This window comes from Aspergillus fischeri, genomic scaffold (assembly GCF_000149645.3).
Source record: "Aspergillus fischeri NRRL 181 1099437636259 genomic scaffold, whole genome shotgun sequence".
NCBI lineage: Eukaryota > Fungi > Ascomycota > Eurotiomycetes > Eurotiales > Aspergillaceae > Aspergillus > Aspergillus fischeri.
The window spans coordinates 212,136-234,778 of record NW_001509766.1 but is presented as its reverse complement, the minus strand read 5'-3'; the positions used below and the strand labels follow the sequence as shown (position 1 = coordinate 234,778).

At 48.8% G+C, this 22,643-nt stretch overlaps 7 protein-coding genes across 7 annotated transcripts; 2 read left to right on the top strand and 5 right to left on the bottom strand.

The window, feature by feature from the left end:
• Positions 1-1,395: 1,395 nt before the first annotated feature.
• Positions 1,396-2,500, bottom strand: NFIA_112580 (cinnamoyl-CoA reductase; the record flags this gene model as incomplete). The annotated part of the gene is made up of 2 exons (XM_001262630.1): positions 1,396-2,057; positions 2,119-2,500. The coding sequence occupies 2 exons, from the start codon at positions 2,498-2,500 to the stop codon at positions 1,396-1,398; spliced, it is 1,044 nt and encodes a 347-aa protein (XP_001262631.1).
• Positions 2,501-3,873: 1,373 nt separating this feature from the next.
• On the top strand, positions 3,874-4,881 carry NFIA_112570 (NAD dependent epimerase/dehydratase; the record flags this gene model as incomplete). Its single annotated transcript, XM_001262629.1, has 1 exon — positions 3,874-4,881. The coding sequence occupies one exon, from the start codon at positions 3,874-3,876 to the stop codon at positions 4,879-4,881; it is 1,008 nt and encodes a 335-aa protein (XP_001262630.1).
• A 1,047-nt stretch (positions 4,882-5,928) lies between these two features.
• Positions 5,929-10,355, bottom strand: NFIA_112560 (putative ABC transporter; the record flags this gene model as incomplete). Its single annotated transcript, XM_001262628.1, has 4 exons — positions 5,929-6,307; positions 6,376-6,539; positions 6,593-7,460; positions 7,531-10,355. The coding sequence occupies 4 exons, from the start codon at positions 10,353-10,355 to the stop codon at positions 5,929-5,931; spliced, it is 4,236 nt and encodes a 1,411-aa protein (XP_001262629.1).
• Positions 10,356-11,041: 686 nt separating this feature from the next.
• NFIA_112550 (Zn(II)2Cys6 transcription factor domain-containing protein) lies at positions 11,042-12,409 on the top strand (the record flags this gene model as incomplete). The annotated part of the gene is made up of 1 exon (XM_001262627.1): positions 11,042-12,409. The coding sequence occupies one exon, from the start codon at positions 11,042-11,044 to the stop codon at positions 12,407-12,409; it is 1,368 nt and encodes a 455-aa protein (XP_001262628.1).
• Positions 12,410-12,766: 357 nt separating this feature from the next.
• NFIA_112540 (uncharacterized protein) lies at positions 12,767-13,327 on the bottom strand (the record flags this gene model as incomplete). The annotated part of the gene is made up of 2 exons (XM_001262626.1): positions 12,767-13,063; positions 13,175-13,327. 2 exons carry the CDS (start codon positions 13,325-13,327, stop codon positions 12,767-12,769), a joined length of 450 nt encoding a protein of 149 aa, XP_001262627.1.
• Positions 13,328-14,137: 810 nt separating this feature from the next.
• NFIA_112530 (putative secretory lipase) lies at positions 14,138-15,481 on the bottom strand (the record flags this gene model as incomplete). Its single annotated transcript, XM_001262625.1, has 1 exon — positions 14,138-15,481. One exon carries the CDS (start codon positions 15,479-15,481, stop codon positions 14,138-14,140), a length of 1,344 nt encoding a protein of 447 aa, XP_001262626.1.
• Positions 15,482-21,826: 6,345 nt separating this feature from the next.
• On the bottom strand, positions 21,827-22,393 carry NFIA_112520 (uncharacterized protein; the record flags this gene model as incomplete). Its single annotated transcript, XM_001262624.1, has 2 exons — positions 21,827-21,889; positions 21,950-22,393. The coding sequence occupies 2 exons, from the start codon at positions 22,391-22,393 to the stop codon at positions 21,827-21,829; spliced, it is 507 nt and encodes a 168-aa protein (XP_001262625.1).
• Positions 22,394-22,643: the final 250 nt, after the last annotated feature.

Sequence of the window (22,643 nt, the reverse complement as noted above, 5' to 3'; positions counted from 1 at the left end):
ACCGGGGGTTTCGCCAGAGGGAAGCTTTTTGGTTTCGGCCAGTTCGAAGGGGCAGGATACTGCGGTGCTAGGCCGCCAAAACGCGCGGGAGCTGACCAAGCCTATGAACTGTAGGGACTGGTCGAAACAGATACCCATTGGAAAGCATCATTAGATAAAATCCATCTCCTATGAAGCAATATAATGTCGTTGAACAATGAGGACGTTGCGAAAGCATTATTACATGGTATGGGTTGAAGACACCCATTTTCACTTGTCAACAAGTGGACGGACCAGCGCGGCAAGACTTCATCAAGCACCCTGGGAACCGCGGCTATGCGATCGTTACGGCGACCGGAAAGCCTTGGATGTCCTTATGAGGTAAGCTAGATACTACTTCGAAATTCAAAGAGCTGTCCTTGATCGATGCCAGAGTGCGAGAACGAAGGGAGCTCTCCGACCTTACCATCATTTGCAACAGGACCAGATTCCCAGCGCATAAAGCAGTTGTCTGCTCACAGTCACTAGCCATACACGCTGCATGTACCAGGGAGACTGGTAATCCAACTTGAAGGGCTTTATATACGAGGATTTGTACGCAGCGTGCTTTAAATGACTGCACCGTGAGCAGCGCATCATTTGAATCTAGTCTTCAGGTGCCATATCCGTTAACTCCGTACATTTCCCTAGGAAAATAAAGCCTGATTATCAGTTGAGGCAGAAACCACTTGAGTTGTTTTAAGTCTGTACCCGAGGTTCGGGGCGTTGAATAATCATGAATTAGTAATGGGAAGGGTCATGTCGTTTGGCCATGGAACGAGCTTTGCCATAAACTCCGGGCCCACTCTATGCAAGCTGGCTATGGACTCGGAGCCTTTTTGAAGTCTAAATAAACGTGTTCGGAGAAGAACACCAAGGTCTCTGCCTCAGGAAACCCCATACGCATCCCAGTGGTTACGGGAGGTAACAATGCACTGCTTTTAGTGGTGAATACAGATCTCAGGCCATAGAAAGGCTTAAACCTCATTTGAGGTTTCTTGAGGAGTTGTCTTTGCTTAGAGACCTGTTTTGGGTGTCACGGCCATCGTCCTCTTTTGCCCATACTGGCTTGTCCCTTCCGCTCTCTTCTCCACTACTTGTGCAATAACTTCGTGTTCCTCTAGCTTTTACATTGAACCCACTGGACAAAAGTGGTGTGAAACGTAATGGCGACGCAGCGACCACCAAGAGCAAAGCTAGGTGAAACGAGCCAAACCCAACTACCAGAAGCAGTGTATTATCAAGTACAATCTGAGAATAAGATATCAAGTTGTCCAAGCAGAAGACAACAGCAATAACGACTATGAAACTACAGCAACAACAGAAGATACAGACGGCGACGGTGGTGGCCACTCATTTCGATAACGCCCCTAAAGGTCACCTGCCAGCGTGCTGATTTTGCCACGACAAATAGTGATCTTTCAGCAGCTGCTCTGCTGGACGGTATGAGAGCCCCAGCTCCCTGATACTCTTGCCGTTGTTGACCTTGTAGGAGATGCCGATGTTTCGTGACACCCATTTCATGGGCAGACCGATGAAGGGTGCTGCGGCGAAGACGAAAAGTTTCGGAAGATTGCGCGTGGGCAACGATTCGGGCTTGTGATGTATTCCCCTCACGTAATTTGCCATATCCAGCAAGCAAATGCTGCGGTCGCTGGCGATGATGTACCTCCCCTTGGCAGAGTGACTTTTTCCTGCTCTGATGTGCGCCTCGGCTACATCCCGCACATCTACCACAGGGTAGTGTAGTTCCGGAACACCGGAGCGATTTTCGCCCTTGTACATAGCGTCCAGCATGAACAGGCTACCGGATGCGGATTCGGAGGTGAGTGACGGACCGAGGACGAGGCCCGGGTTGATAACCACAAGGTCCCAGCGTTCCTGAGCGTCACATATTTTCCATGCCTCACGCTCAGCGACTAGCTTGGAGTAGCTATAAGGACTGTAGGTAGCAGTGCTTGTCGTATTCCAATAGTCTTCACTCAATGTTTTGTCCTTCATCTTGAGGATATCCCAATTATCACCGTACATGGCCGCGACTAGTAAAGGCGTTATGGCTTAGGCATACGCTTAGAGCAACAGATCGGAAGTTCCACTTACTAGATGATGTTAAAACGACGCGTTCAACGCTCTCAGTCTTGTTCACAGTCTGTAGAACATTATAGGTGCCCTGAAGAGCAGGCTCGACGCATTCTTTCATGCCGTTTTTGATTTGTTGTGGGACTAAGAACGGCGAGGCGACGTGGTAGACAACCTCGCAGCCCTCCATCGCTTGCAGAAAAGATCCATCCTCCATCAAATCAGCCTGAAAGAGTTTCAGCCTGCCTGGATACGTCTGTTGCATATCAAGCAGGGGCTTGCACTTCGAAAGGTTCTTCAGGCTGCGGACAGTGGTATTGACGAGATCACCCCTTTCGAGCAGACACTTTATCACATGAAGGGCAATGAAGCCGGAGCCTCCTGTAACAAGTGATCTTTGCATTGCCGCTGTCTTCAATTTGTTCAGTCTCACTTCACAGAAGGTACAAAATCTTGGCTGCAGACGGATGTTCAGATATCGTTTGATCAATTTGCTGATTCCTCTTCTCACCCTGACGAAGCGTCCTTTTATCGTCACCAGGAGAGGAAGATCGCCGGAGATAAACGGATGTAAGCAGATATATAATATTCGCAGTTCAGTGAGGTCTTCAGACTAGCGGCGTCAGCAGAATTTGAAGACTGAAAGGTGGATCAACCGGGAGGGTGCGCTATATGGCGACCTGGATGGTGAAGGCCGGAAATAAAGTGCGATCCGATTAGAACCCGAGAACTCCAGATTAATTTGAGGCGTACGATATGGCAACACCCCAAGGATCAATGAGCCTGTACTGTACGACTTTCTATCGCCGTTTCCAGCCCTGACATTGCCACCGCTTGGGTCACCTAGGTTGGAGGGAGGAGTCTCTGAAGATATTGGGCTATCCACTAAGCCTCCTTTCAAAATTGAGGCGTATATGTGTGATTAGTGATCATACTGCTACATACCTGAAGGGAGCATGGAAACCCCAAAACACCATATTAAATCACTTCATATCTTGACAACCACATCTCTGCATAACAAGTTATATGGTGTTGAGAGCAAACGTGGCCTATTTCTACGGTATAGGAAAATTCTTTTCCGAAAGGATAGTAACATACATAGTCGTGTCCCGGCCGCCAAAATTTCTTTGTATTTTATGGTAAAGCATGGAGACCGTGGTCTAGATAGCTTATAATCTCGACGGTTATCCCTCAACCTTGAATAAAGCATGTTCCCTCAGAATTAAGGGAACCCAGCTCTTGGTGGCTGAAATTAGAATAGCATATATCTGGCCTTACAGTATCGTTATTTGGGGAGTCTCACTCGCTGTGGATTATGGATGTATGTTGAATAATCAAAATCAAGGTGAGGTGCGATTTATAGTTCAACCCTAAAAGTAAGCCGAAAATGCCTCATCTAAAGTAGTCATATCGCCCAGAAGACTCCAACCTTAATCTCTTCTGGATCCGACAAAATTAGGAAGAACGCCGAGACCCTAAGAAATCCGTCTCCAAGTAGTCATGATAGGCGCGTTCCGTCAATCACTCATCAGACACTGGGACGGTCAGTCTAATCAGCCGAGACGGCGTTTATTCAACGGAGTTAAGGCTCGAGGAGAGTTTGACTTACTACTCACATTGAGTACATGCCACCATCCGTTACTTAAATGCAGTTTGTCCTGGTCAGGCTGGCTGGTTGGCAATTACAGATTCCTCAAATCTCAAGGTCTTGAGCATCATCAGTTTTTGACCTTTGAACGTCCGGTTACTTGCTCTCTTCGTTGACCCCTATCTATAATGTCGGAAGGACTTGTTTTCGTTACCGGAGCCTCCGGGTTCATCGGTTGTGCCACAGCGCTCGAAACTCTGAAAGCAGGGTATCGGCTTCGTCTGAGCGTCCGAAATGAAGCTCAGATCCCAAAGATTAGATCGGCCCTCTCGTCTTACTCGGAAAACGTGGAGTTTATCGTTGTTCATGACATTACCAGACCAGACGCCTTCGCTGGGCATCTGGTCGGAGTGGACTATGTTCTGCATATTGCTTCGCCTCTACCTAAGGGAATGACGAAGGAGGACTACTTCCCTGGCGCTATTAGCGGGACTACGGCTATTCTGTCTGAGGCGGCCAAGGTTGCGAGCATCAAGAGGGTCGTCATCACCTCTTCAATTGCGTCTTTGATGCCTCTTGGTGGTGTGCCTTCGGATGATCCAATCAGCGAGCACAATGACAATTGGAACACTACCATCTCTGCTGATCTTCCAATCTTTGAATCCTCGGCAAATCCTCTGATTCTCTACCAGGCCAGCAAGCTGCTGGCACTGCAGGCAGCTGAATCCTTCGTCTCGACCACTAGCCCAGGCTTCGACATCGTCACAATCCATCCCTCCTTGGTGTGTGGACCGGACGTTCTCCAGTCCTCTCCGGCCGAAGTAGGTGTCAGTAATGGGGTGCTGTTCAGCGCGGTCATGACTGGGGAGGTTGTACCTGATCCTAGTGCGTTGACACTTGTACACGTCAACGACGTCGCCGAGGCGCATGTCAAGGCTTTGAAACCCGGCGTCTTGGCTGGCAGATACCTTGTCAGTTCCCCCGGTGGTGTTAGATGGTCTGACATTGTGGCCATTTTGGTGAAGAAGTTCCCGGGAGAAAGCTGGAAGCTCAAGGAGAAGGCGGTAGGTCAAGGTTGGAACGTCAACACGACCAAAGCAGAGAAAGGCCTCAGTCTCAAGCTACGAGGATTGGACGAAATTATCGGAGATACTGTGGCATTTCAACTGCAGCTGTTGAAGGACTCCACAATCTAGGGACTTGCCTGATGACCCCGTGGGGAGAATTTATCTCACGTACATACCATCGGATTCTCGTATTAAGATAGAGCGGTCCTTTGAGGACAATACTGTGCATTCCAGTTTCCGTTTTTACATCAATTTTAGCCCCGATCTTTTGTCCTCTTTACAGGTACCTCCGATACTGTCCACAGAGGTTCGCTCCGGTTTGCCCAGCCATCACGTCCCGTACTCCAAAGGCCTTGCCTGACACATGAGCTGTCGTTCTATCTTGATGTTACTTGTCAATGTTCGGGTGTACCTATGGGTGGATAAGTTGGTGAAACAGAGCATTTCCAAGAAGGTGCCTCGCATATAAAATGATATATAAGGCGAGGCCCAAACTCAACATTCGAGATCGAACCTGATGTTAAAACTCGGTCTATTCCCATAAAGAAGTGCCAAAAGAGAAGCTCAAGTGTGTGGAAGAACTTCTTGTGAAGGAAGAAGCGTGGAAGGCTTGGATAGAATCTGCCAGAGAGCATAACGAGAAGAAGAGGGTGAACGCCGTCAATGGCCCCAATATCATCCAGTTCAATACAGCTTTTTATACGGCGACTTTCTCGACATTGGAAAGGTTGGTTGTATGGCCCTGCAAGAGTTTTCCGTTCAGGCAAAGGACGCGGCAAGTGTTATTCCATAGCAAATTCCTGCAGTTCATGGTCAACCATAAAATCACACGGGTGTATACAGTTTTCTCTGAATGGACTCACAGGATCAGGTTAACACTATAACTATAGCTAATCTTAATAAAACCTATACTATTTAATAGACTTAAAGAGACTAATCTGATAAGTAGAATTATTATCTATGGTCTATTAAACGGAGTAATTGCAACAAAGACAGAGGTAAAAGAAAGCAAGACTCTCCTCCAGTCCCATTCAGGGGAACGGATAGATCGTACTGCTGGCGAACCTATAAAAGTGAATTGAGAATATACTTGCCCAAAAGGGTGGAAAAATAAGATGCCGAAAGTAGTTGAAGTGAGAAGACTACCATAATGCTTCCTTTTCTGAGGGCGCCTCTCTAAGACTCGGCCTTCTTGGTGGCTTTGGTCCTGAGTTTCATCATGAGGAACACCAGCCCGTAGATACCAACCACGAAGACAACGACAATGCCCGCGTTCCTCCATCCATAAGATTCTTCTGCTAGGTTCAGTGTGCGGAGGTAATTGCTACCTTCGGTGTACTGGCACACACGACAGTCAGTGGTATCGTCCGGGTTGAGAAGATTCGCGCCCGCCCCCATGCCGCGGAGGTAGATCTCAAGGTATTCGCCACAAGTCTGATTTGGAGCAGGGGCAAATATAGCCAGTTCCTCGGGCTTACACTGAACCGGTTTGTCCCATGTCGTGAAGACCAGCAGGGAACTCATGAGATAGTTGAAGGGGTCGATATAGTACATCCTGTAGAGGACGGCAGTTAGCAAGCGCTCAGAACTAGACTGGTCAGACAAAATGCGAATTCAGCTTACCAATATCTCCAGAACGGCACAATTTGGCTGTATGGAATCATAACGCCGCAGAATGAGACAAGAGTTGTGATGACCAGAGGATTGACGAGTGATGCGAAGACGGCGTTGGGGGTATAAGCAGCAATCATTTGTCCAATACCAGTGTAAAGACACTCGTACATTACCTGTGAACACTGTAAGCTGTTGTACCCATAAAGGGGAGTGGGTGGAGGCTTACCACAACAAAGAAGACACTGCCAGCATGGTCTGCCGAGGTAGGAAGGCCGCAAGTGAAGTACCAGCAGACATAATACAGCAATGCACAAACAAGCAAGTAGGGAAATTCTGAGACGATGAGCCCGGTGACGAAGGGAGCCCAGTGGTACATCTTGCTCTTCTTCTCCCGCGCCTCATAGATATCGCGGCGGTCTATGAACAGAGGCTGGAGCTGGGAAATGACACCCGGCGCAACAAAAATAAAGTTGAAGACGGTGAATAGGTTCTGCTGCAGATCTGTAAGGGCATCTCCGATCATCCAGAAGGTAAAGCCGTTCAATAGCGCTAGGCTGATATGCATCGCGAATTTATTGTCAAGGTATTCAATGTTCCGGAAGAGCGAGATGTTCATGCGGTGCGTCACAAGCTTCGTTTGCGTCCACAGCGAAGCTGCAAATTCATGTCCGTCATCATTGATGGCTGGGGGCTGAGCGACGGCTTCTGCAATCATCGTATCTAGTTCCTTGGACAGGTTGTCATGTTCCGGGGACTGTAGCCAGATCTGGCTCCAATCTTGACCATCACCTCCCATCCCTGTCACCACATCAATCATATGCTCCGCTGGATTTGCTTCAGGTGGGCAAGGGGCTCCATAGCGACCAAAGTATTCCTTAACGGTGTTTGCATTCTGGCCGATATCTCCAAAATATACGGTCTTTCCGCCCGCAGCCAGCAATAGTAGTTTATCGAACTGCGCAAACAGTTGAGCGGATGGCTGATGGATAGTGACCAAGACGGCTTGTCCGGCTTCAGTTAGTTTTCGAAGGAAACGAACAGTATTGTAGGCGGCCTGGCCGTCGAGCCCCGAGGTGGGTTCATCGAGGAAGATGCTGTCCACGCAAACACAAGTGTCAGTAAGTTGCGTGAGGCTACAGTAATTTGCCGGAGGTCACAACTTACAGGATACTCGGCTTTGCGACCAGCTCAACGGCAATAGTAAGACGCTTACGCTGTTCCACTGAGAGACCGCTCCCTGGGCGACCAACAAGAGTGTGTTCGAGGTCATGTAGTTCCAAAAGGTCGATGATGGTGTCCACATATCGCAACTTTTCTTCGGTGGGTGTATCACGAGATTGCCGCAAGAGGGCCGAGAATTCCAGAGCCTCGCGAACGGTCGCCAAAGGCTCGTGGACATCTAATTGTTCGACATAGCCGGCCGAGCGTTGGAAGGAAATAGGCAGAGGGCGTCCATCGACTAAGACAGATCCATGGATAGTACCAGACGTCTTTCGTTGTGCGAGGACGTCAAGAAGAGTCGTCTTTCCAGCGCCAGATGAACCCATTAACGCCCCAAGCATGCCTGGCTTGACATAACCCTGTACGTTATCAAGAAGAACGCGGTCACCGTCAGCGGTTTTGACCGTATAGGTCAAGCTTTTCCAGGTGAATATGCTCCGGTTGCGGAGGAGGCCATTCCCAGGGTTGCCGCCTGACGCATCAGATCCGGGGTTGACTGCGGACTTCTCTGTAGCTTGCGCTTCCTCGTCTCCCAACTGCAGAAGATGCTTGGACCTGTGCTGTTGCTCCCGAGGAATAAGGAGTTTGCGGCCACCTTCTCCCAGCAGCTTCCACCTGGAAGTGAAAAATATGGTGAGCGCAACGAAGAGCAACCACCAGGCGCAGTTTATGCCGAAGTTGCGCCAGATATGGCCATGGCTAAAGGACATGGCTGCGAGATACGCATCGCCTGTAAAACTCGTCGTACCTGGTGGCGCGCCAATGACACCAGCACATGATTGCCCACCCTCGCCGTCAACGTAGCCAGGGCCATTTGGAATAAGGTTAGGGCCATAACAGGGTATCTCTTGTCCATGAAATTCGTTTCCGAGCAGAGCTTCGAACCCATAGGCCATGGGGTTGATCCAAAAGATCCAACTCAACCACGGATGCATTTGGGGCTTGATAATCATGTAGCCCATGTAGACAAATAAGGCCACAATTGAAAGACCCGAGACTTTGGTCGCAGCGTCGAAAGTAGGGAATGCGGCGCCGACGAAGCGGAAGAAACCCGTCATCGCCAAGGCAGTCATGAAGTTAGTAGCCAAGTAAGTGAAAAAGGCCCCAGCCGTGGCCTTCAGGCCGACCATGAAGTAGAGGACAAGGCCGAAGGGCGTTACTTGGAATAATAGTATGGGCAAGTCTGCGGCGATTTGGGCGATGCAGATAGCCGCTGGGTGGTACAATGCGAAGGAGCGGTGCTTAGCTAGAATGGGCCTGCCAGTGAAAGAGTCGGTCACTTCGGATAGGGCGATGAGTGCGTTGTAGAGTATGGAGAAGAAGAGGGCACCGCCCTTGAGAAAAAGACCGACGGAATTATCGGGAGCAGAGTAGAAGAGAGAACCGCCGAGGAGAGCCTGGATGACTGTGGCGCCTTGCTTCATGAAGATCGTTGCCTTATCACCCCACATAAGTTGGTACTGTCTGACAACGGCGGCCTTCACTTGGGTAATCAAGCCAGTAGTGACGGGAGATGTTTCAGACACACCCCTGTGCTTCTCTCGAGAGACCATTTCCTTGAAGACAGCCGTGTTCTCGGCGGCTTCCTCGCTTACTGGATAGCTTTGACACTCTCCCAGCATCTTGGGCTGGATTGCTGACCGTTTGTACGCGGCCAGGATCTCACCAGCGGTACATGGGAACTTGTCTTCGTATCCAGGAGCAATAAGGCGCTCGGTAGGAACTGTCACGCCCGTCAGGAAATCCGCTCGATTGGAACCAGAGTCCCTCATAAAGCCGAGGTCTTCCATGAACGGGACAGCATCTTGCTGGGGACCATAGAAGATCTGCTTGCCCTCGTCGAGGACAAGGACCTTGTCGAAATGCTCGTAGATGCCGTTGCCTGCCTGATAGAGTGTAACAATCGTCGTGAGCCCGAGCACGTCGGTCATTACCCTGATTGCCTTGATCCACTCGAGTGCTGTGCTGGCGTCGAGACCTCTCGTCGAATTGTCCCAGCAAAAGACGCTCGCGCGGGTGGTCAGGCATTCAATAATGGACACACGTTTCCTCTCCCCTCCCGAGACACCCCTGATGAAAGCGTCTCCCACCTTTGTCTTCGCGGTATGGGATATTCCCACTGATCGCAGGAGAAATTCTTTGTAGGACTGGACATATTCCTCATGGGACTCGATCCCAGGGGGCAGGTGGTAAGGAACCTTCATGCGAGCGGCGAAGTCAATGGTGTCCTCGACAGACAGAGTTGGAAAAAAGATTTCCTCTTCCGTGTTCATGATGATCTGCCCACGGTATTGTGTGGCCTCCTCGGCAGACATGTTTCCATAGTGGATGTCTCCGGTGACTTCCTCGTAGCCACGCCGATTGTTAGCGAGGACGTTCAGCAACGTCGTGCAGCCGGCGCCAGGACGTCCAAGCACAAGCAGCATCTCTCCTGGCTTAACACATCCATATGAATCTTCAATGATGATCTTCTGCTGAGCACCTTTGCTACCCCTATGGAAGGGGAAAAACTGAGAGAGTACATTTTCGTTGAACGTGGCGTTACTGCCGACGCCTTTGACAGTAAGATTCTCCCAGGTCACGCCGAGCTTCCTGGGCTTCTCACCACCTGCTTCATCTCGCTCCCTCATTTTGTACACTTCTGGTGCCATGTGCCACGTCGTCCTGGTACGAAAGGCGGGTACATTTTCCGTCTTGTCCTCCGCTGCGTGCAGTGCTTCGTCAGCGGTGGTGGACTCTGTGTCCACGGATGTCGAACTGGTGTTCATTGTGAAAGGGAAGAGGTGGACGAATACAGAGACGTTATGAAATGCGTAAGAGAGTAAAATCCAGTGAAAAACTCAAGAGAGGCGTACACCTGTATATACAAGCAGCCCGAACGAGCGTATCCATGGCGTTGGATACGCTCCATTGCCTGTTCAAACCCTGCATTCATGGTTGCGTGGCAGTTCTTGTTCCGTTCTCTACTAAGCAACGAAGAAACCCTCCTTAGTCGAAAGATCCGAGTTATGATTACTCAACATTAAACCCTCCGGTACGGTGTTTGATTGGCGATGGGGCTAATTAAGACTATCGCCACACCGTAGCATGAAACCGAATTTACCATATCGCGCCCTTGCATTAGTTAAGCCCTCCCAGGAGCTAGGTGGCCAATTGTTCGCAGAATCTTGACCCCGACGCCGACTCATACCATGAGCGGAATGATTAGTGATCGTATTCTGTGACCAACATTAAGTACTTGTCTGGATCACCGCCGTTCGGTCATTTCTAACATCCCGAAACCAAACTCTCTGGCAAGGAAAACGGATATTTATCAGCTTTTCTGAGAAACAAAAACCCTCCGCCGGGCATTTTCATCACGGCCCCCAGAAACTATCGTTGCACTGGCTTGAGCCTCGCCCTGGCGTCATTGGTCCTTCGTATTAGACTTTATGAGCCCGTTGGACAGACCATTATGGGGGCCACATCCATCCATCCATCGCAGAGGCGCTTCTCTTGTGAGCTCTGCAGGAAACATAAGTCGAGATGTACGCGCATACAAGAAAGTGCCGCTAAATGCGCACGGTGTACGACGCTTGGTGCAGCGTGTACTATCGGACAACAGAGGAAAGTTGGGAGGCCGAAGAGAGCGGCGGTTTCTGCCCCTGATGCGCCCAAAACGCCAGGACTAAAGTCAAGACCAAGCGTCAAAGAGCCGCCAAGTAGTATATTCGAGCGGCAGAGCCGGCTTAACCCTCATGGAAAATCCCAGGGGACTCCTTCGTTCCTAGAGGTCTATGACTGGCCCGGAGTCAGCCGAATGGTCTCGCCAGCAGCCACGCCAACACCAGCACCGTCTCGGGTGACAGCAGCAGATGATGCCTTCTCTCCGGCACCAATAGGGTCGACCACTGGAATGCCTTCGTTTTATGATGACTCGCTCACTGGGAAGGTTGGCCATCTCTTTGATCGCGACGTTCTCTTGCCCGACTTCGACTCGACCTTCGACTTCACAGACACAGGTGTTCACTTGCTCGATCCGGCAGCTATTACCATCAATTGCGCTCCAGATACTCTGCCAGTACTGGGACGAGGCAGTCCAGCGGGCGATATTGAGAGCTCAGACGCCATAGCCAAACTTTCTAAGATCAACATTGACTTACACATCCGCATCACAGCTACTGAAAGGTACAAGGCGATTCTAGACCTGAATAGCATCCTCTACCGAGAAAGCCCGTTGTTTATTCACAATTACACATTGGCCGAGTTCATGTTGAACACGTCGGAAGTGTTCTTGCAGATACTGCAGCGGCTCTGCAGCTCACAAAATCCATTCACAGTGCCGTTGCAATCCGCCAACAATAACCGCCATGATCCGACCTCCGCGTTTTCTCTGACCTACCCATTCGCCGCCGCGCAACCATTGCTAGCTCCTCTCTCCCTGACCGTCACAAGTATCTTTAGCCAGCTCATTGCTCTCTACGAGCTGTTTCTTGAGCACCTAACTGCCCGCATCGCGCGACTCGCCATTGACCCTATCGCCACTATCCCAGGCATCACCTTTGGAGGGTTACCCCTAGAAAACCCATGCATGCAGGGTCTACTCTTCTGTAACGTCACTGTTCACCGACTGGAGGGGATGGAACGTGCTCTAGGCATCAGTGGGATGCCTGAGGGGGGTACCCTGGGTTTGCTATCTGCCAGACAGATCGATGTGCTTTGGAGTGAGTTGGACGGGAGGATTGGTATCACGCCTTGTAGCGGAGCCACGCGACTCGCTCGTGTGAAGAGACTGCTTGGAAAAGTGGCCATTATATTCAAGAAGCTCTCTTTGAGTAGATAGACGGCCATGTCTGTTGGCAGCATCAAATCGCCCGCTGGCCGTGGCGAAAACTTCACAATCTTTGTTTTCCTCATCTAAGATCCAATTGTACCCGCGATTCGAGACTTTGGCGGGCACTCATTCACTGCTCAGTTGCGTGATTGGTGACGGCATACTCTGGAGATTATGCCATTTATTCAAACTTAACCCACACAACAAAGTTTGTTCCGGCCTTAGTATTCCCATCTTACTATCGGGCACTGCAGAACTTGGAGCAAAAGGGGTTTATTGAGTCCAACACGATCCAGCCAATGTTCACTCCGGTCGACCCTACGGATGCAGGGTGACGATGAGGCAGAGTTGGCTCGTCATGCACGGTCATGGAATTAATGTGGACCGCACCCGCCTTGATAGAGCTAGGCAGCTCGAGGGCGCGGTAATGATTCCGGGAACTACCATGACCATGGCAAGGATGGCAGCGGCACGATGATCTGGCTGGACGGCCTGGATCTGCCCAACTTCCGACACTTTCCGGTCCATTTTGTCGAGCACTTTAGCGAGCCTCGCTCCCAGGCCGAGGATGTCGACACGTCTGGCTCTCCCATTGTCTTTCCCTGAGACCAGATGAAGGCTCGGTTGGATGGGACGGAGGGCAATTAGGCCACACAGCGCTATCTGAAGCCGAAGGCCGAGAAGGTAAAACACTCCCCGACGCCATGCCCCCTTCCGCACGGTTGGGACTAACGGAGGGGGGAACGATCAGTGAGTCGTGTGCTGGGCGGTTACATAGAGAGGCTGAATGCGAGCACGTCGTCTTCGCGCCGGCAAGACACCCTGTCCGCTGTTTATCATGTCACCACCGGCAAGGGTCGCTCGGAAGTCGGAGGCCAAACGCTGGAATGGAAGGCGGCAGACACCTTCTGTGTGCCCTCCTGGCATGCCGCATGCCTACCAGCATGAGGTGGGTAAGACGGTCTATCTCTACCGCTTCGATGATAAGCCGATGATCACGGCGCTGGGCTTCTATCGGTCGGCGGAGGATAATACCGAGAGACTAATCTCTGACTGAAGAAGGAAGGGGACAGCTTTGATGCAGTTTGTTACCTTTAGCTATGCAATGTGCAATTCTCACCTGGGAATAGTTAACTAATGTAGGTATTCTCAATCATGCTCATATATGCTATTTATATAAGCAATATATTCAGAGCATATATAGTCCAGAGTATTTGAATACTCTTTCACAACTTCACAAGGCTGTAAAATACTATTTCTCTATCTAAATGTCTAAGAAGCTAATTTTATCAAAGATATAGGTGTAATTTCTGTTACCTACAAGTATATACATATTCAGGAGGCTGTGGCTTACAAGTATGATTATATGTCTATACTATACCTCATACCTTAACTTGGACCCTGTAGATGCTTGACTATTAAACTTTGCTTACTATTAGTTATGGATCAATTTTGGAATATAATTGAAGCTAATTCTCTCCCAAGGGGAAGTACACAATTGTTTAAGGTACCATTATCTTCCACTTCCAGTAAGGTAATGTAACTTGCGGTGACGACTTGTCGTTCATGTCATAGTGAAACTCCAGCCAAGGACAAGTAAGTATCGTTTAATCTGTTGCTGCACTGTATAAGTGAAGGCAAAATGGGCTTTTACACATCTTTCTGATGTCTGAGGTTTCGATTCTTATTTTCCCGAAACATGCCGCGTTGTTATATAGGATCATGGATTTTTGCAAATCATCCAATTACAAATGTCCCAACAGGTGCCGACAACAAGGCCAGGAGGATCTTGATCAAATCGATACCCAGGACGGCTAAGGTTCGCGGATCCAGCAGTCCTGTCAGGACGGTTTGCGTCTTGCAGCCGGCACGAGCAGAAACTCCGTTCATGCGATCCTGCAACCACAACAGCGCATTCGGGACGCCGATGACCGCCATTGTCGCATGATTTGACAGCTCATCCCGGTGATATTCGACTTTCCCGCCGGCACCACAGTAGCCAGAAACCAGGGCATCTGTATCACCGACCGGACTCACATCATCGTTGGCGGATTTATAGATGAACAACGGAATGTCAGGCACATGCTGTCCCATTGCATTTTCAGCGAGAACTCGTGTCACTTCAGGATCTTTGAGCATATTCGGGTCTGTGATGTACCCATAGAAGTCCTGAAATGAGTACTTGAGTAGGTCTCCGACGACGCACAGGTTCTTGGTCTTAACGAAGTCTGCCTTTTTAGCGGGAACGAGATGATCATAAAGAATTCGTTCGATGGCTGGGTATTCATTAGAGAGGCCTTGCATCCCCGCAGGAAGGAGTCCTGCATAGATGCCCTTATTCACTGAGCTGAACACCGGCATGATCTTCGGAACTGTCCCTCCTAGCGCCGCCCCGGCGATGTTGAGCTCTGGCGCATACGACGCCCGAAGTTCTGCAGCGAATCCGCTCGCCAGGCTTCCCCCGGAATATCCCCAAAGCGTGATTGTGGCCTTGGGAGAGATCTTTGTAAATGTAGACGACCTTAACGCGGCGCGGACATTGTCAAGCACCACATGTCCTGAAAGATTATTTGCGAGAAAGGTGGCATTTGGACCCAAGTGATCCGGCACAGTCACCACCCAGCCTTTGTCCAGTGCCGCGATGATCAGGACCAGCTCCGCTTGGGGCATGATCATCCCCAGCTCATCGTCGGTGGCTGAGTCAAGCTGGAAACCGTACGAAGGGGCGCAGTTGGGGTTGGCTGCGTCCTGGGCTACTTGGAAAGAAAGCAGCTTGGTGTAGTCTGCATTGTGCGGGACGAGGATGGTCGAGGCAGCCGCAATGGGCTCACCAAAGGAGTCCGTTGAGCGGTACAGAAGCTGATAAGAAGCAGCAAGATTGATCGGGGCAAAGCCAAAGGCTGAGATAGGATGGGGCGGATTTCGCCATCTCAGAATGGTGCCAGGAGCAGTGGATTCGAATCCTTTCGGAGCACTATAGAATGGGTCTTCGAGGGGATGATCAAGCGCATCTCGGCCGGTTGGAAGAGCGAGAACGCCCAAGGAAAACGACACTATCCAAAGCTGTATTGCCCAATGCATCTTGGGTACGCTGTCGGAAACTCCAAGGTTGCGACTGCTCGTTCTTTTGAGCGTCCATACTGCGTTTATACAAATTCATATCCTTGTCCAATTGATAGGACGATGAGAGTCCATCACATGCAATCCTCGAGTCGATGTAACGTCAATCCTTCAACTCCTCTCTCGTATGCACGCGACGTCCTCTAGTCTTCTGCTAAACGAGGGGATCCTTTTCCGCATCCCGACCCACTTTGAGTGTTGGTAAAGGCAACAGAGCATCCTTCATTTCTTCTTCACCGGACGGCACATAGAAATGGAAGTACTTATCACATGTGGGTCACTGGCACGCAAAACCGAGGGTGATAATCCGTCGATTGATACTTGCGGGTTGGATAGCCTCAAGCGGCAAGGATCATAGATGCGATGCATTTAGAAGTAGCGGTGGAACCAGTCTCCTGGATATAGTCCCCTGCAGTAGCAAAGGAAATCAAAGCCTATGCAAATTATGACTCAAAGCGCCAGATTAAGGAGCGGCCGAAGCGGAATTGCTTTGCTGAATACATTCGAATTGCCATCCATCAAAGATAGCCGAGAGCGCCCATGCGATATCACTGTAGCTATTTTGTCCGTCCGCGAAGTGCCGGGCTGAAGATTGTGTTTGCGAGTTTGGCTAGATTGGGACTCGTCTACGCGAACTCCAGATATATACATTGATCGTGATACGGCAAAGACCGAAGCTGATTTCTGCTGAATTTTCCGATGCCAGAGGGGAAGTGTGATGAAAACCCCGCAAAATTAGGCACACCAGTTCGTGTTTCTCCACAGTCGGGCTGAACAGTCACCCACACCTGAGTCTTCCTCTTACTCTCCAGCAAATGAGACAGCTGACCTCATAGACGCTAACTATTACATGCCAGAGGACTGTGAAAAGTCAACGCCAAGCCCTCGGCTGAAGCTCTGGCTCTGGATTGGCCTAGCTTGCACTTTTACAGTCTGTTTAATGCCGTACGATTGACAATCGGAGTCCCTATTCATTCTCGTTCTATCAGTGACCGTACAATATCCACTGCCGATGCCGAGATACCACATGTAGGGGACGGAGGCAGAAGCTGATTTTGCAGCAGACTGGATGTGTTTTGTCCTCTGTCGACGGACTACTGCCTCACCCGCATAACAGTGTCGACAGGGCTTGAAGTCAACATCAACCAATAACATTTTTGTTTACCGTCCACGACTCTCACTTGTTCAGATATTCCGCCCCTAGTGATTCCGGCGTGTACCAATTTTGAAATAACAGCGCCTGAATAAAGCTAGTCCTGGCGGACGCATTCCCCGTGAGCCATTATGGTCTAGGTTGGAGTCCATCTCTCTGCGGACGACAATCGCTCGAATTAGTCTGCTGCAGAACACATAACCACAATGGACAGTAATTCGATGCTAATAAATGCCGGGACTTTGCTTATGGCATGTATAAGATAAAACTTCGTGTGCCCTGGAGAGATTGCATTGAGGTATCCCACTCGTATCCGTTGAAGCCCAAGTCCTAATTCATGTTGCCCTTGCCATAATCTATATCCAAGGACAATCAAAACTGTCGTGAAATGCTGTGCTCCTTGCTGTAAGCATCCAATAGAGTGTTCACGTAAATCACAAAGGGACTCTTCTCCCAACACCACTTCCCCTGTCCTCCTCCTCGGGGGTTCTCGTCAAAAGCCTCCTCCAGTTCGCTTGCCAGAGTATACACAGAAAGATCAGACATGCTTTCGTGCATGGGGGCCGGGAAGATCTGGTTTGTCATCGGGTCATCGGCCGCCTTAACTAGCGAAGGAGCTGGTAGCAGCTGAATTAGGGTTTGATTCCGGAGAGGGAGCCTGAGAAACAGCTACCACTTCTAAGGAAGGCAGCAGGCGCGCAATTACTCAATCCCGACACGGGGTACAGACGACATGCGGTCGCAGAAAGGACCAGGAAGAGTCCTTTATCCAGGTCACTTATTGAATTAGGGTAAATAAGATGGTCATAAGGGGAGCTAAAAATAGCTCCCCTCCTTAAGGGAAATAAGGTATAGCTAATAAACCAGCACTTAGACAGTAGTAGCATGATAGTTAAATATTAGGGATCAGGGCCACAAGCAACAGGGGAAAACCAAATAGCATTAGGCCATGGTGGTAAACCTGTTAGGTGTGTGATTATTATATATAACGCCAAAGATGCTGAGCATTAGTTGGACTTGTAAAACGGCATCAAGTGTAGCCATTTTTGGCTGCTAGCTAACTGTTTCAACTTTCATCATTTTATGTAGCATTATTATCAAAATAATTAAAGATTAGTAGAGATATCTAAAGTAGAAAAAATGGAATAGAAATGTAAATGTAGTTTTAGAGACTACTACTCTTAAATTTCGATTATACAGTTATACTACTACTTAAGAGTTAAAAACAAAGATATTAAGATAAGAAATATATTAAAAAATAGAGAAATATTAGCTAATATAAATAGTATATCTGTCACACCCTGGGATCAATCTCTGCTGTTCTCTGCTAGTCACTACTTTGGCAACAGGCGATATAGTCCTTGGACTATATTCTATACTTGCCTAAGGCCTACTATCCAGGTAGCCTAATGATATCCTAAATAGGTATAGGGTTCATAAGTAATATAATAATTCAAATAGGACTAAGGATAATCTGAAGGTAATATAAAAATAATAATAGGAGAGATAGAAGCAAGGCCATGAAGTATGGAGACGGCTGCGAATTGTACCGTATGCCAGCTCTACTTGAACAACCTCAGCCGCAGTGCTCAGATAGACAATCTAGAATGGTTGGTTAGTATATAAAAGAAATCCTGATATGAAACTTACCTAGCCAGGACTGATGCTAAATCCTCATTCGAGTTGGGACAATGACCAGCTCTACATCCCTCACTCAGCTCACTATCATGCGGACCTCTGCTCTGACCAGAATAGTTGGGTCGCTGTACCTCAATTCCATTCCATTTTTTGAGCCAGTATGTTACTCTTTCCGCATAGCACCCATGATCCAGGACTGGCCGACCAACGGCTCTGTAATTTTTGCATCGTTGGTGATACACTCGCGCATTATATAACCGTCGGGGTTACATGCGAATGGTAATCGCGATCTTTTTGCTCGACCAACCGCTAGAGTGACATCCGCTATTTGGGCATATGAATCGACCCATAACGTTCGTGTCCCGTTCCTCGATGTTGGTTTCCTCATCATCGGCGTCGAAGAAGTCTAGTTGAAGGCCTTTCCTCGTTTAATAACTGTGCTACATTGTCATGAAGCTTTGGGTGAAGCGACCACAATTCCGCGGCTTTGCGTCCTTTGCGTGGCATTCTTGAATCTGTGGGATTTTAGGATGTCGAAAGCTTGCGTTGAGAATTCGGAACTTGGCCTTAGATAGGCTTATAAACACTTATTTGGGTGAAGGGCTACCCCCCTCAAAAGCAGTAGCTGTACCTCCTGAGGACAGCACATCGCTGCCATATCGCGAATTGATTGGTAGAGGAATAAGCAAGTCTAACATTGGCCCCTTCCAGGCAAGGTGGCCAGCAAGCCTCTAAGATATTTGCCTACAGGGAAGCTAGCTCGCTACGGATCTGAAGCCAAATGACAGTGAAGATAAGCAACTTGAAATCCCCTCCCGTGAACTTGTACTATAACACATAACAGTTCGTCTGCGGGCTCTTGAGGCGATGTAATTCTGTGCGCCAATTTCATGTGTTCCCACCTTCATCGTCATTATGTTGTGGTGGTGATTCTTTTGGCTCGCTGAGATCATACGCAGTTTCCTTCCTCCATCTTTTTGCTAGTGTACGTCGACTTCCATGTGTCATTGTATTGTCGTCCTCACGATGTATTAGTGTCTTATAGAGGTGAAGGAGGAAATTGGTTTTGCAAGTCCATGCTGAGTAGTATTTTGGGCAACCAGGAAGTTGGCAGTACCATACCCAACATCTACTAGGAGGTAGAGTTGAGTTTTTGGTATCTGTATTAGTTTTGGTGAGATAGTCGCAAATAACTAAGCAGTAATGCAACAGGAAACAAAGCTCTCTGTATTATTATTTAGGTCGATGCCCATTTCCTCTAAAGTCCTTGTAGTTCTCATTGTGTTAATATCTGATTCAGCACAACTGCCCATTTTCAAGGCCAAGGGAATCAAGAAACTAAGAAGAGAAAGATTTGGAATGAAGTTAAAAAGTTAGTTATCTGTAGAATGGAGCTTGAAAAGGGAGCGAAGCTGATAGTCTTATGGGAGATCTTTGCTTGATATGTGGGATTTGATGCTAACCATCTCAAACCTGATCCCCTACAACTGGCTGTTTGACGCCCATCTTCTTTGAATGCTACTGCCAGCTATTGCAAATCCACCTGACCATTTGTGGAGTTTATGGATGTGCAAGGTAAACCATGCATACTGATATATACCTCCACGAGAGATTAGAGTCATAAGGTATGTGTTGGCGGCTTTGTGGCATATACGCCTGGTTATGGTCAACAATTGATGTTTGCGTAGGCTAAAAATAGCTTCTGTTGAGAACGATTCTTACGGACCCGTTGATCACCAGCACATCAACGGTTAAGGAGGGCGACCAGTCGTAGCTGCAGATCAGCTGGGAGTGAGAATTTGGTCGCGCGTTTGGGGTCATGTCAGCTTTGTGAGAAGCTCGGATGACCTGAACCCCTGGCGACGCACTGCAGTGTACGAGTAGACGCCCTACAGCTTTTCTCTGCAGATTTATTGCTCACAGATCTTCCAGTTAGTTCCGATATAATAACAAAGCACTAATAGCGCATTCTCCTAGCTCTGGAGGCACCAGTCTTCTTTACGTAGCCCCGCTAATATGACTCTCCCTCATGTAGCGGAAGCAAGCGTACTTAGACTATATCACTGGGAGTAACTCCTCTTTCTATCTGAAACATTTTATAGTATGCCCTTAACAATAACACGCTTAATAATTTTCATTTTGATGGCATAAGGTGAGTAAAAGGTTGATTGTAAAAGAAGTCTGAGGCCTAATATTAGAGTTCTACTGTAGTGTGGTAGACCGAACATAGTCGTTACGGCATCTCGAAATGGCCGACCAAGCTTCATCCGACCAAAGTAAGGAAAGAGAGGCCGTTGTTGGAATCAAAGCCGATGTCAGAACCCTTCAGCAACTCAGCTCTTCGGGTCAAGCTGCCAGGAAGAAACGAGAAGAACACCAGGTGGAGAAAGGAATGCGGGCGATAGGTGGAGCTATCCAAGCCCATTTGAAACAGGGAGACGAAAGTCAAGGCTCCTCTTAAGAGGTCGTGTTTGGGAAGAAATTCTGTCACTCCAATTCGGTTTCAAATTCTATTTGAAGTTGTCTGTCATACTCCTCTTTATCCGACAGCTTGCAACTCGCGATGTGTCCCACATTCTTCTCCCAAAGAAAAGGCATTACCAAATTGAATTCTTCGATATATTCTGTGCAGAATAAGGGTCGGATATGATGCTTAAAAATCCCGAATAGGCCAGAAGGGCTAGAGAGGGCCAGAGTATACCAAAAAGTTCCTGCTGCCCACGTTCTATTCATGACTTCTGATAGTAGTGGCAGGCTATTCCCTCTCGAAGCGGCCAGTCTGTGTCTCTCTTCCTCAACAGTCAGGACGTTCATGAATTCTCTCCGAATTTCATCATACTCCCACGATACTAACTCGTCCACACCCTTGCCCGTTAACCAATGCGGAGGTCTAATCATTTCGATCGGTAAAGAGCAGGCCCACTCCAAATCTACTAGACACGTTACATTCCAATCTGCGTCGACAAATATGTTGCTTTGATGGATGTCCGTTAGAGAGAAGACAAATGGGCCGCGTCGAAACCCTCTTTGGAAAAAGGAACTGGAGACTGTCCGCATTGCTGAGAGTGAAGATAGCTGGAAAACGCAATCTCCAAGATTATTCACCGCATTTGGTTGATACCGAAAACGGTTGTCATGGAACGTAAGGACATCCGCCACGTATGAGTCAACAGTTGAATATGTGTACTCGCGATTTATGCCCGTCGGTATCTGTTCATTCTCCAGCTGTTGAATTTGTATCAAGAGTGGCCGGTTCGCTAAAACCAAAAACCCGTTTTTGTCGATAACAAACGAACCAATTCTGGGGAGCGGATGTCGGCTGATGCTTAAGAGAATGCGGGAGAGGCCACGAAAGAGGTTTGTCCGTAGCTTGACATCGGATTTGCTGTCCATCCACGTATTTGAAAGCATAGTGCCGCGCTTTGGTTCAATGTATTCAAGCAGCAAGTACGCGGAGCGAACGGCGTTCTGGCATCGAACAGGGTGGGGAACATATTCAGAAGGGATTGGATACCCTAGCCATGAGCGAATCCGACGCTGAAGAGATTGTAACCACTGGCGCAAGAGCGGCAAGTTTTCTAACCGAGTAAACTAGACGAATTAGTTAGGTAGAGGAAGGCATGCGTGCATATATGTACAGTTTCACCGGTAGAGAGAGCAAACCCGTATAACTGCGGGATTGGCACGTCGGGGCAGTTCTTTTCGAGCCACGCGTATGTGCCCGCCTCGCATTTGACCTTTTCGTCTCCATTACCGGGCATGAAATCCTCGCCGACGCGGTATGGTAGCGGAAAACGCACAAGCACACGTTTTCCATCACTATTGCTGAGTATGACAGGAATGCAAACGTTGAAGCTACCATGCAGCCAGTCCTCCACTTCGAACACGCGGCAGACAGCAGGTGAGCTCAAATTCAGATGATGCGCAACGATGGTCTTGATCCAGTCTCTGTTGTTGTAGAGGTGTGTAAAAAATCTGGTTTGCTTATCATGGTATCCAAGTTGATGAAGAATGTTAACCTCCTCTTCCTTGGCAGATGCATAGGTGATCTCCCGTCGAAGAAGGCGTCGGGTCTTTAACATGGTGCTAGGATAAATAGTAGGCTGTCGCTTCAATGGAGATGGCGGTCTTCGAACTCCTTTATGTTGTCCCCTGAAACAGTCGGGGATGGAAAAAGTGGAATTGGCTCTTTCTCCGCCAATAAGGACGCAATAGTTGCGCACGGAATCTGCTCCACTAAAGCTACTCTTGGTGTAACCCACAATAGTAGAGACGAGATTCGAACGGTAAATGTATCATAGTAGTAGACTTACTATTTGGAGCCTAAACCTA